At 41.9% G+C, this 14,114-nt stretch overlaps 1 protein-coding gene across 2 annotated transcripts in view; it reads right to left on the bottom strand.

Moving 5' to 3' along the window:
* efr3a (EFR3 homolog A (S. cerevisiae)) overlaps positions 1 to 14,114 on the bottom strand; it is a 123,974-nt gene that overhangs the window by 38,915 nt on the left and 70,945 nt on the right. For both annotated transcript variants that reach the window (XM_055151456.1, XM_055151455.1), the window contains 3 exons: positions 9,940 to 10,089; positions 8,285 to 8,431; positions 1,636 to 1,714 (listed from right to left, as the gene is read on the bottom strand). In XM_055151456.1, the coding sequence (XP_055007431.1) occupies positions 1,636 to 1,714; positions 8,285 to 8,431; positions 9,940 to 10,089 (376 nt within the window). The remainder of the gene's footprint in view (positions 1 to 1,635; positions 1,715 to 8,284; positions 8,432 to 9,939; positions 10,090 to 14,114) is intronic.

The following is a 14,114-nucleotide window of genomic DNA, read 5'->3' as shown; positions in this document are numbered from 1 at the left end:
AAATGCAGAACAAACAGTGAAACAAACATGAAGCTGTTTTTAATTCTACGTTGCATGTTTACACTAGAATTTAAATTCAACTCAATTTAAAAGTATTCAGAACACAGTACTCTGTTTGGACCATGTACCAGAATATGTTAAATAATAAAGTATAATTCAGGTATTCAGTATTCTGTAAATAAATACATCATTTTCTTCATATTCTTCATAATGCATATTCTTCCCATCCTCGGTGGCACATGATGTAATACCTGTATGTAGTACATGATGTAGTAGTTTTATGTAGTACATAATGTAGTACCTGTTGGTAGTACATGATGTAGTACCTGTTGGTAGTACATGATGTAGTACCTGTTGGTTACTTATTTAATGAGACAGGGACAGTGCACCATCTACATGAACGTTAACAGGAGAGATGTTTGTACATCAGGTTGTAGCACCAGTGGCTCATTTCCACCTGTCGTCCCAGGGCAGGATAATTGATTGTATTTAATTGACCTTAGTGATCAGCTATTAGCTGTTCTTCCTGGAGACCTGTGTACATGTTTTGGATACAGGTACTACATGATTTAGTACTTGTATGTAGTACATGATGTAATACCTGTATGTAGTACATGAGGTATTAGTTGCGTGTAGTACATGAGGTAGTACTTGTATGTAGTACATTATGTAATACCTGTATGTAGTACATGAGGTATTAGTTGCGTGTAGTACATGAGGTAGTACTTGTATGTAGTGGATGATGTAGTACCTGTATGTAGTACATGAGGTAGTACTTTTATGTAGTACATTATGTAATACCTGTATGTAGTACATGAGGTAGTAGTTGCGTGTAGTACATGAGGTAGTACTTGTATGTAGTGGATGATGTAGTACCTGTATGTAGTACATGAGGTAGTAGTTGCGTGTAGTACATGAGGTAGTACTTGTATGTAGTGGATGATGTAGTACCTGTATGTAGTACATGAGGTAGTACTTTTATGTAGTACATTATGTAATACATGTATGTAGTACATGAGGTAGTAGTTGCGTGTAGTACATGAGGTAGTACTTGTATGTAGTAGATGATGTAGTACCTGTATGTAGTACATGAGGTAGTACTTGTATGTAGTGGATGATGTAGTACCTGTATAGAGTACATGAGGTAGTACTTGTATGTAGTGGATGATGTATGATGTAGTGGATGATGTAGTACCTGTATAGAGTACATGAGGTAGTAGTTGCGTGTAGTACATGAGGTAGTACTTGTATGTAGTGGATGATGTAGTACCTGTATAGAGTACATGAGGTAGTACTTGTATGTAGTGGATGATGTAGTACCTGTATAGAGTACATGAGGTAGTAGTTGCGTGTAGTACATGAGGTAGTACTTGTATGTAGTGGATGATGTAGTACCTGTATGTAGTACATGAGGTAGTAGTTGCGTGTAGTACATGAGGTAGTACTTGTATGTAGTGGATGATGTAGTAGTACCTGTATAGAGTACATGAGGTAGTACTTGTATGTAGTGGATGATGTAGTGGATGATGTAGTACCTGTATAGAGTACATGAGGTAGTACTTGTATGTAGTGGATGATGTAGTACCTGTATAGAGTACATGAGGTAGTACTTGTATGTAGTGGATGATGTAGTACCTGTATAGAGTACATGATGATCCTGAAGCAGGACACTGCAAACTCATTGGGGTCCCACAGGTGATGATTGTCCAAGTGTCTGAGGACACAAAACAAAGAGAAAATACAATTTTTGTTTTTAAATGTTGTAATCATTATTTATTTTTGTAATTGTTTTCCAACTGAAATCTCTGCGAAACACTGGGCTGTATTACACATATGTTCAAACATGTGGCACTGTTTAGTCTTTAATGTGCCACTCAACACTTTGTTTACACCAAGTACAACCAAAGAAAGAATTAGCCTTTCCAAGAACCACCAGAACTACTCCAGGTCTAATCTCAGGCTAAAGCAGGTCTAAAACTGGACTACGCCGTTTCCACTGTAGTCACTGTTCCACCAATCACAGCCTGTTACTTTTACCCCTCACCACTCAGGACATTCACATGAACACTCTTCCTCACACTGGAACAGTTTCAAGATCCACTCCTCTCCCCTCTTCTCCCTCAGCCTCCTCAGCCTCTCCATCTTCTTCCCCGCTTCACCATCCCCCGGTGTCGAGCCCCACGAGAACCATCCCCCTCACACATTCACACATTCGTCCTCCCCTCTCTCATTATGTGCTGCTGCTCGCGTCACAGCCTGATCTCCCGTTAACCCCACAGACTATTTTTAGACCTGCCACTGCCTTTGCCCGCACCAGCACCCACCTCCACGAGACAGGAACCAAACCAGCACCCACCTCCACGAGACAGGAACCAAACCAGCACCCACCTCCACGAGACAGGAACCAAACCAGCACCCACCTCCACGAGACAGGAACCAAACCACAGAGACAGGACCAAACCATCCTCCACGAGACAGGAACCAAACCAGCACCCACCTCCACGAGACAGGAACCCAAACCAGCACCCACCTCCACGAGACAGGAACCAAACCAGCACCCACCTCCACGAGACAGGAACCAAACCAGCACCCACCTCCACGAGACAGGAACCAAGAACCCAAACCACACCCATCCTCCACGAGACAGGAACCAAACCAGCACCACCTCCACAGACCCAAACGAGACAGGAACCAAACCAGCACCCACCTCCACGAGACAAGAACCAAACCAGCACCCACCTCCACGAGACAGGAACCAAACCACACCCAGAGACAAGTCCACGATCTCCACAGACAAGAGAAAGGAACCAAAACCAAGGAATCTACACCAAGAGAGAGGAACCAAACCAAGCCAAGGAGTCTACACCAGGAGAGATGAACCAAACCAAGAAGTCTACATCCAGAGAGGAACCAAACTAAGGCATCTAAACCGGGAGAGAGGAACTAAACCAAGGAGTCTAAACCCTGGAAATAAGAACCAAACTGAGGAGTCTACACCAGGAGACAGGAACCAAACCAAGGAGTCTATGCCAAGACAGAGGAAGCAATCCAAGGAGTCTACATCCAGAGAGGAACCAAACCAAGAAGTCTACACCAGTAGACAGGAACAAAACCAAACCAAAGAGTCTACATGAAGACAGAGGAACCAAAGCAGGGAGTTTACACCAGGAGAGAGGAACCAAACCAAGGAACCAAACTAAGCAGTCTACACCAGGAGAGAGGAACCAAACCAAACCAAAGATTCTACACCATGAGAGAGGAACCAAATCAGGGACTCCACATCCAAAGAGAGGACCCATTCTGCTTTTATTTATTGCAGCACATGTTTCAAAATAAAAATAACACACAGACACACACTTTACAGACTTGTCAAAGCCTCTCAAAGCACTGCGCTGTAGTCATTTCAATCACTCCACACTCAGAGAAGGTAAATTACTATTGTAGTCATAGCTGTCCTGGGGCAGATTGGTGAGTGTGAGTGAGGCTGTCAATCTCCACTCCGTCTCCATCAGCCCCTCCAAGAAACACTACTAAGCAAAGTCCCAAAAACAGAACAAAAAACAAGTTCCAGGACCACTGCCCAAACCCCTGACCCACTTGCACATTTTTAAAGATTTCACAGAATCATTATCACGAAACATAACTTAGTTTTAAAGTATTGCATCCTTTTATCATATTATGCGCCTGTAGTTAATATGAAATGTAAAAATAAACTTTGCACTGTTGATCTGACACGTGGGGCCACTCTTTGAGCCAGTGTGACGCGGCGGTTGTGTCAGCAGGTGTCCAGTAGGAGGCGCTGCAGCTCTACACACACACACACACACACACCGGAGAGTCTGTGTGATCGGGCGAAGAGTGCTCCCGGCTCAGAACTGTAGTTTTAAATAAGGATGACTGTAACATTTCACACTGAGGCCATTATGAGCTCTGAGTCAGGCCCTCAGAAGTGTAGAGCCGTCATCTCCTCAAAGCTTTAAACGCTCACTTTTATACAGCACCACTCCACCTGCACCGGCCTCCTCATGCCAGCGTCAACTACAGGACACATTTCGAGGACTTTTCACATTTCAGTTGACAGGGGATTTTGTGCTAAATTGTTAATTACTATAGCAACTGTTTTCATTTTTCATTATTAGGAAAGTCATACATGGACCACGGATACATGATGAGAAACAAGGACTTTTCTTGTGTTAGATCTGGTTCAGACTTGGTTTAAAAGTGGTTTAGACTATGTTGAGACCCAGTTTAGACCTTGTTTAGTCCTTGTTCAGACCCACTCAAGGCAACACTCAACCTACTTCCAGTTTCTCTGTGAAAATGTGTCTTTATTGTCACTTTGCTTGATGGCCTTTATTGTATTTTATTGCATTTTAATTTAATACAATTTTTATTGCATTTTAATTTAAAAACATTTTATTGCATTTTAATGCAATACAAATTTATTGCATTTAAATTAAATTTAATTAATTAATTAATTTGTTTATTTATTTTATTTTAGTTTTATTTAGTTTAGTTAAATTTCATTATTATTATTATTGTTATTATTAATCTATTATTATTATTATTATTATTATTATTATTTAATTCTATTAATTTTTTATTGTATTTTTTATTTTATTTAATTTTAGTTTAGTTTAATTTTATTTAGTTTAATTTTATTATTATTATTAATTCTATTAATTATATTTTATTTTAATTAATTTTAATTTAATTTAATTTATTTTTTATTTTATTTTATTATTTTATTATTATCATCTTAAATTATTTCCCCCCCTTTTTTTGGTTGGTCTGATGATTTATTCTGTTCTAGAATTCTAATCATTTGTGTATGTAAATGTGATCTACAAAACTAAAACGTTCTAATAAAAATACAGTTTTAAAATAAATAAAAATACATAAATTTGCCTTGCCTCAAGTGGTGGAGACCTGGAGTGGTTTAGACCTTGTTTAGCCCCAGTTTAGCCCCAGTTTAGATCTTGTTTAGTTCTTGTTCAATCCCAGCCAAAGCGACACTCAACCTACTTCAGGTTTCTACGTCAAAAGTTTGAGTGACAATGTCTTCGTTCGCCTAAAAGCAGGTTCTTCATTTTCAAGTTAAAGTTAAAACTAACAAACTGGAGTCTGACTTCATGCCGTGTTAATGGGCTTTAAATGCCAGTGTGTTTGGGCGGGCGCACTCCCCCGAGGATCCACAAGTCCATTTTAAACACAGCCGAGCACAATTAACAGGATTAGCATGGAGCCCGTCCCTGCTCAAGCTACAGCACTGCAGAGGACACGGCAAAGTCAAAGAGAGACGACTAAACAAGAGGACGGGACGAGGACTTTAGGGCTGGTGTGGTCCTAGACCTGGTTTAGTCCTAGTCTAGACCTGTTTAGACTGAGTTTTGTCTGTGTGGAGAGGCAGAAGCTGTGTACACTTGATAATTATTGACTTTGCTTCATGATACCCCCAGGACTAAGCCAGGACTAAGTCTGGACTAAGTTGGGACTGCACCTGGTCCAGCTGCGAGCCCTGTGTCAGAGCGGTTTTGTCGAGTGTGGCGGTGCGTTGTGGCATTGTGGTCACCGTGTTTGAAGCTGCATGAAGGGTGGAGCCCGAGGGAAAGATTAATGCTTCCCAAGAGCTCCTTCAGATTTTTCACGGGACATTTTATCACAAACTGCGCAAAGTGTTGAAAAGGACGGCACCACGGAATCATAAAGAAGATTTACAGCTCCATGTGCAGTCTGAGGCTACGTTTATATGATGACGGTCTGAACAGAAGACGCAAAAGTGGCGGCGCGTCTTCACTTTTTATTCCGCGGGAGGAAATCTGCGAGCATACGGTGACGCAAAAATGTGTGGAAATCGATTGGTTATGTTAGTAGTTAAAGGGCCCGTCTCATGCAAAACTAGAAAAGCACTCAGAGAGCGCAGACCTCCGCCAAGGACTACAGTCCCCCTCATATTAATTGTGTTTTCCATAAATATTTGTCTCGTATCTTTCAATTTGGAATATGAAAGAGGATCCCATTGTCCATCCCTGAGTCAAATTTCATGGGGTTTGGTCAATAATTAACCGAGATATTGAGAAACAAAATTTTTGGCCCCATTTACCACAATGTTAACTAAAATTTCAAAGTGATCCAGAATCCAGGATTTCTTCCGGATCACCCCCAAAATGAAATCATTTCTTCCTTTTCACATTTCCAACAAATCCTGAAAATTTCATCAAAATCGGTCCATAACTTTTTGAGTTATGTTGCTAACAGACAAACAAACAAACAAACAAACAACAAACAAACAAACAAACAAACAAACAAACAAACAGACAAACAAACAAACAAACAAACAGACAAACGCCGGCAAAAACATAACCTCCTTGGCGGAGGTAATAACTCTTTTCACATTGTATCTTCTGCACATAAACAAGCACAATTTGGGTTTTGGAAATCCATTACACAGTAGTTATGAAATCTTACTGATTTTTTGGAGACAGTCACAGACGAGGAACTATGAAAGTCCAACTATTGCTCATCCCCCCGCTCGTCCTGAGAAAGCACAGGCTCCGCCCTCCAAACGTGACGTAGGTTCTGAGTGAGCCGCCCTTCCTCCGCCATCTCAGGGAGGGAGGGGGAGACAGACGTGCACCCTGATAGTGGCAGGAATAAACTTTTATTCATCATGGAGATACAGCGCGTTCAGCCGCATGTGTTGGACCCGGAATCGGACGAGGACTTTAAGGAGCACGAAGCTCAAGCACCGCGTCCACATCAGCGGAACATTACTGATTGGTAAAGTATTAATAAACACTAGCAGATAAACTTATTATATCGTGTAAACTGCAGTGTAGAACAATGTCGCTTTTGTTTAGGTGTTCATGTGGGAACTGTCAGACGATGCGCAGTGGAGGTGGGGTGGAGGCGGTGGAGCGGTGACGGGGTCGGGTGTGAAGCGCTTCTGCTACGTCAAACTCGTCATAGGTGTATCTGCCATGTCATCGTTGTAGCAGCTTTAGTTCGTTGTCACGTGGGAGGGTGGCAGAAATACGCTGCAATTTGTTAAAAAAACACAGAATCAATCTAAAAACCACTTCGGTGACATTTACAAGGCCCACACATCACTCTTAGAAGGTAGAAAGCTCTGAAAAGTTGATTTTGCACGAGATGGGCCCTTTAAAGGAACAAGGGCATCTTTGGACATACAGAAGTTTTCACGCCACACATTTTCATCACCTCCTCCATCGACTGGTTCTCCAGGTCTCGTCCAGATCCGTCTGACTCGCCTGCGACGAACTGGTGCATCCAGAATTTGACAGAGGTGATTGCAGATCCTTTTCTGTTCACTAATAGTATCTCTGCAGATTCTGTACATTTGTTGCCAGAGCAGCTTGAAGGTCCCACACATGTTTGTTTCTGTGTCCTGTATGTTTGTGACGTAAACTCGTACGCGACGTGAGCAGATCTGACCAGAGTTTTGCGTCTTGGGCAGTGTAGACGGAAACACTACGATGGAGAGTATTCAACTTTTCCACTCTAGAGGGTGGTTTGAGATTTTTGTGTTTTTAAGCCCCAAAAACGCCGTCACCGTCTAAACAAAAGGCACTCCTATAAAATATTTTGTCGTTTTTACCCGGAAGCGTTCTCGTGTAAACAGACCGGAGACCGAGGTGAGGGCTAAACTTAACGAAACCAGGAGTAAATGGGAAATAAAACCGGACTAAATTGGAACTGAACAAGGACTAAAGGAGGACTGAACCAGGTCTTAATGAGGATTAAAAAAAATTTGGCTTAAACGACCACAGCAGGACTAAACCAGGACTAAAATAGGCTCTATTCACACTTGTGTCACAAACTAGGAAGACACTGGACTCGCCGACCGACTGTGATCAAACCCATTGAAGTAAACCTGATCAGCGGTAAAATGAAGACTGCTGTTTGTAATCATCTTGAATTTGGCGCCTCTTCTCTTCTAATCGCTTGTACCCAGTGCGCTCGGAGTTGTGCGTAAGTTGGGAAATGATGAAAACTGAAGTATGGTTGGAATTGTTGATTAGACAAACATAACGGAACACTACAATGACATGGAGATGAAGAAAACTCGGACATTTTCTAGTTTCTCCTATATTTTGTCAGACTTACTACTGCTGGAATTTGCCATCGCATCTTTCCAAACGTCTTCTTTGTGACGTAAGCCCGAATAGAGGACTAAACCAGGACTAAAACAGGACCAAATCGGGGCTCAATACCCCAAGCCCCAGGCCCAGTTTACGTGCAGATACTGTGTCCTGTCACTCACACGAGGACGGGCCGCACGGCGTTGTTCATGTTCCCGTAAGCAGCTCTCCCCAGCAGTTCTCTGAAGCAGCTCTCAGCCAGCGCCCCGGGGTTCTCCTCCAGCTCAGGGCCTCCTGCAGGGGCCGAGGGGGACGAGGGGTGGCCCGGCCTGCAAATACACACACACACACACACACACACACACAGGAGTTTAAAGGGACTATTTGATGGAGATTTCTGATTTATGTCTTTATAATATTGTTTCCTCATCACAAACAGACTGTACCTGGAGCTGTGTTTTGTTTCCTTCGCACAGGTTTAACGCACAAATGTAAACAGACACCACCTGCTCGCCTCCATGAACATTTTTTCCCTGTAATTTTCCACAGTACGGCATTAAACGTAAATATATTCAAGACCAGCAGACCCACCAGTGCGAGTGGAGATGCCAAGGCAGAGGTCAGATTTGTGGGGGGAGATATTTTTGAGTACTCTTACAGACGCTTTTTTTTAAATTATTAAATAAATGAAAGATTGGAGAACTGTATTGGAAAATGTAGAAATCTTATCATCCAAACAAAGCCTAATGTAAAATGTAAATTTTTTTATACACGTTTGCAGATGTCACTTGCTTGATGGCCTCATTTTATTTTATTTTATTTATTTATTTTTTTTACTTTATTTATTATATTTTTTAATTAAATTTTTTATTAAATTTAAATTTTTAATTTTATTTAATTTTTCATTTTATTTTAGTTTAATTTAGTTAAATTTTATATTTTATATTTTTTATTTTCTATTTTATTATTTATTTACTTATTTATTTATTTATTTATTTGTATTTTATTATTATCATCTTAAATAATTAATTACCCCCCCTTTTATTTTGGTTGGTCTGACAATTTATTCTGTTCTACAATACTAATAATTTGTGTATGTAAAAATGTGATACATACAAAACTAAAACACATTAATGAAAGATAGATGCATTAATGCCATACTGTGGGACATTGCAGGCAGTGCAATGGCATATCCATGTAGAAATCCCTGGGCTGCACCAGAAAATGTAAAAGTGTTCCTTCAGGATTTGATTCTTGCACTAATTCACATTTGAGTCTTAAATGTTCCTGGATGGGTTTCAAAAGTGCATTTTAAAAACAGATTCATGGTTATACTGTGGAAAGATATTTATGAGGAAAATAAAATACAGCTGGATTTTCTCCCAGCATGAGTCCCGTGAACATGGAACACGAGGTTCTGAATCCCTGAGTGATGTGTTTGTGGACGGCTCAGTGGCTCAGGTATTTACATGACATTAAACCAGGGCTCTGTGGGTTTGTGCGCAGGATGTGAGGCAGCTCCAACGTTCACCATGTCTTAAAAGTCTGTCTTTACACGCAATTAACTCTAAAGTAATCAGCTTTTGTTTTTAACCTGCTTCAATGTCAGTGTCAAATTCAATATTGCAAAGTATAAGGCCTTAAAATGAAAACACAGACGTGATCATTATGTGGGAATGAACTGCAAATGTTTCATGATCATTTTAACGATCCTGGGCGAATTTCGTTTTGATTTCCCCCCATCAACCCAAAACATGCACAACAGGGAAAATCCCCCACAGTCCTCCAGACCAAGACCAGCTCCAGACCAGGAGATGTGTCCCCCCCGACCCCTCACCTGTCCATGTCCTCACTGTCCTGCATGTTGAAGAGCATGGACGGGATGAGTTTGTCCATGTGTTGAGGTTCCCAGATGATGGCCTGCAGCTCGTCGTTCACCGTCTTTCGCACGACTCCCTGGAGACCCTTGATCCCGGCCACTCGGATCCTGCACACACAAACACAAAAACAAACACACACATGTTAAGTCCATATGGAAATTGTTGTGACAGGCCTAATGTTAATTGATACTTTGCAGAGACATCACTATGGGGGTGTTCTACGTGTGAACGTATGATGAGATGTTCAGCAATTACCAAGGTTACACAATGCACACATTAGTAAAAACTGCCCAAAAATAATAATGCATCAGTTTTATATGGCACTTTTTTGGACACTCAAAGACACTTTACAGTTCATTATTCAGTCACTCAACACTCAGTGGTGGTAAACTACTACTGTAGCCACAGCTGCCCTGAGGCAGACTGATGGAAGCGAGGCTGCCAATCTACGTCATTGGCCCCTTCGACCACCACCATCACTCACACACACACCACTTTCATACTAGGCAATGAGGGTGAAGTGACTTGCCTAAGGACACAACAACAGTTTTTACAACTGGCGCCCCCCTGTGGCTCCTGGAATTCACAGTGTCTCTCATCCAAGTACTAACCAGGCCCAGCCTGCTGAGCTTCTGACGGGATCAGGCTTTAACAAGCCGGTATGGCCACAAAAAGTTTTAAATAGTCTGAAAACTGAAGAAGAAATACACACTGGATTTAAATGCCGATTGTTTAGAAGCCAGAAGAACCAAGAGTTGATAAGCTCTGCCGATATTTTTGGGTCAATATGTAGAACCTGATTTATGCACAGTATTTTTCGGACTATATGTCGCACCAGCCAAAAAATGCATAATGAAGAAGAAAAAACATATGCAAGTCGCATCAGACTATAAGTTGAACTTTTTTGGGGAAATCTATTTCATAAAATGTTCTATTGTTCTAGTAATAACAATAGAAGAGAGAACAACAGACTGTTAAAGTCACATATGAACAGTTCTTCAGATAAACTATAACATAAACAACAGAACAGAACAAGTTTAACAAACTCTCCATCTCACTCCAAATCACTAAATCCATTCAATTCTTCATCCTCGGTGTCACTTCTGAACAACTCCAACCTCCTCCGGAGGTGAACAAAGCGCCGCTTCCTCTTCTGTGTCGCTGTCGTCAGACTCAGCATCAGTTCCAGTTAGAATTATTCGGGTCTTTCTGAATCCCGACAGGATGGTTTCGGTGTCACTGAAGTCCAGACTTTGTCCATCCATCCAGTGACTTCAGGAAAGTTTCATGGTGCATCCTCCCGGTGTCACAAGTTTCTCTCTCACTCCAAACTTTCTTTCTGCTGCTCGATTATCGTTTTCAGCTGCAGATTTCACGACTTGCAGTTTGTGATCTGCAAAATTAGATTTTTCTTTTTGGGGGCATTTGTGTTCAGTCTTCTCAGGCTTTGTCTATATAAGTTTGTTTACATTTTAAATTGTTCAGTGGTGCAGAAGTAATGGTGCGATCAACTGACATGATACAGACAGAACAGAGGCTCTTTCTGCAGGAGACATGCGCAGTAGAGCCAAGTGACAGTGGTGCAGGAGGAACAGGAGCAGCAGTAGTGAAAATGTTAATACAGAAGTCGCACCGGAGTTGTAGGACTACTCAAACCATGAAAAAAAGTGCGACTCATAGTCTGAAAAATACAGTATTTGATGTAAAATTTTTGTTTATTTTAGTTTATTTTTGGAACTGTAATGATTTAAGTCACAAACATGTAAATCTTTTTTGTCCAGTCTAGATGTAAAGACTTGGAAAAAAATCTTGTGAGATCACGTTTCTCATGTGTGCATGATCTTTGTCACGTGACCTTGTCCCATCCCTACTAAAAAATAAAAGTAATACTGTGATGTAAAAAGGTGGTGTGTTACAGTGAATCCCCCACAGAAGTGTAATCGCCTCTTTAATCCGTCGTGAGTCAGAGCGTAGATGAGCTCCATCGTGTAACCGACGTGTGTAATGAGGGATATGACTGTTGCTGTTTCTGCTGCTCGCCTCGCCGCACGCCGAGTCATCCGCGTTACTGATCATACGGAGTTACGTGCGAGCCCCCGCCGAGAGCGCATCAAAGGCGACGGCGGCGGCAGCGGTGCTCAGGTGAGGGGAGGGGGGCTGCTCAGGTGAGGAGGAGGAGGAGGAGGAGAAAATCTGCTCCCGCTCCATTTGATCGGCGCTTCACATTCGCGGCGGCAGAGCGAGGCCTCCCGTCGGGCTCCGCGGGGACGCAGCGCATTAAATATGGATCGGGACAGACGTGTTTAAAGAGACGGCAGCCGGAGGGAGACGCGCGGACCCCCCGACGCGCCCGCGGAACACGCTATCATCAGAGCCCCGCACGCACAGGTGGAGAGGGCGATACCGGAGGGAAGGAGGAGGAGGAGAGGACGGAGGAACAGGGACCGGAGATGTATCGGTTCTAGCATCGTACAGGCCGATATCGATACTCTGTGCTGATATTTTTACACTGCCTCATTCTCTGTCTGCCCTTTCTGGACAGAGTCAGAGTCAAAATGGAAATAGAAGAGTGTAGAGCCTGTAATGATAATAATGGATTTTGCTGGACGATTAATTGACCAAGAATTTATTGTGATAAACGATAATATTGATATTTTGAGACCATTTTCAGCTAATACAGTGACGATGGAATAAAAATGCAAATACATCCTTTCCAAGATCAATAAACTTGACTTTCTGAAGAACATTTAACAAAGGAACTGCAAGACTAAAATAGACTTTTAAAAAAATGGATTATTGTGTCTCTGTAACAAAATTGCCTTTAAAAGTTATTTTGTTCATTGACTTACATAAGAATATTGTGTTTCCTCTCTCTGTGGCTGCTGTTGCCTCGGCATTTGTGTCATGTTCATGTTAAACAGGATCCTAGTTTGCTATTTTGTCGTGGGCCAAACTAAATATTTATTGAAAAAATTCAACAACATCTGCATGTTTTCTTTTCTTTCGAGATATGTAATGTTAAACCTTTTCTTATTAAAATAAATGTTTAATAATAGTTTTGCTTAAACACTGAATCCAGAACAAGCAAAATATAAAACAAAAACAGCATTTTAAATAAATAATGTCTCTATAGTCTATTTGTAGCCGATGGGCAGCTCTAAAACATTTTTGATATGATCTCACGGGCCAAATATAATCGTATTGTGGGCCAAATTTGGTCTGAGTTATACATGTCTGACACAGACCCTGGCTCATCACTCCAATTTTTTTTTTTATACAGGGATCATTATGAGCTCTACTGCACATGTCTCCTGTAGAAAGAGACGCTGTCCTGTCTGGTATCGTGTCAGTGTCCTGTGGGATTTCAGCAGATTTCAGGCTCTCCTGGGAGTGGGGCTAGTTGTGTCACTCAGGTATGCGTTTATGTAGGCTGCTGGGGATTAAGTCATTTCTTCTCGTCGTTGCATTTGACGCACGTGTGTGGCCGTACATGTGGCCGTTGAGATGTATCCCTCTCACTCTGGTTAATATAGCATCCTGACTTGTTTTGTCACACAGCGATGAACTGTTTTGGTGCTCTGACAGCGGCGCTTTCTGCACTCCGGCTGCACGCGCATCCGCTGTGTTGGAAAACAAATAATCCGTCTATACCAGGGGTCTCAGACTCGTGGCCCGGGGGCCAACTGCGGCCCTCGGAAGGATTTTTTGCGGCCCTCCACTTAATTCCAAAGAATAATGTCAGTGCAGCAAACGGTAGATGTAAGCACAATCCCCCCCCACCACGGGCTGCACTGACAGATGAAGCTGCAATCAGTGCCCATGCAGATTCACAACAACAGATTATTAACGCAGCTTACATCCCAAAACTCAACTTACAGCAGTTGTGAAGCAACGAGCCTAAGTGGATCTGTTCATACGCGTGCACATATGGAGCTTTTTTTTTTTTCGTGCAACCGCTATTTATCGAATACTCAATGCGGCCCAGCCTCACTCAGACTTTATCTAATGTGGCCCCCAGGTCATTTGAGTTTGAGACCCCTGGTCTATATCATTGTTTCCCAAAGACTGGGTCGCAGAAGATTGTTTTTGGATTGTCTTGTCACAATCTGCATGTAATCACTATGTAAGTATA

The sequence above is a fragment of the Boleophthalmus pectinirostris genome, unplaced genomic scaffold, assembly GCF_026225935.1.
Source record: "Boleophthalmus pectinirostris isolate CB_2022bp ecotype Guang Dong unplaced genomic scaffold, ASM2622593v1 HiC_scaffold_16, whole genome shotgun sequence".
Classification (NCBI taxonomy): Eukaryota; Metazoa; Chordata; class Actinopteri; order Gobiiformes; family Gobiidae; genus Boleophthalmus; species Boleophthalmus pectinirostris.
The sequence above is the reverse complement of the archived record's forward strand: the minus strand, read 5'-3'. Positions and strand labels throughout refer to the sequence as shown.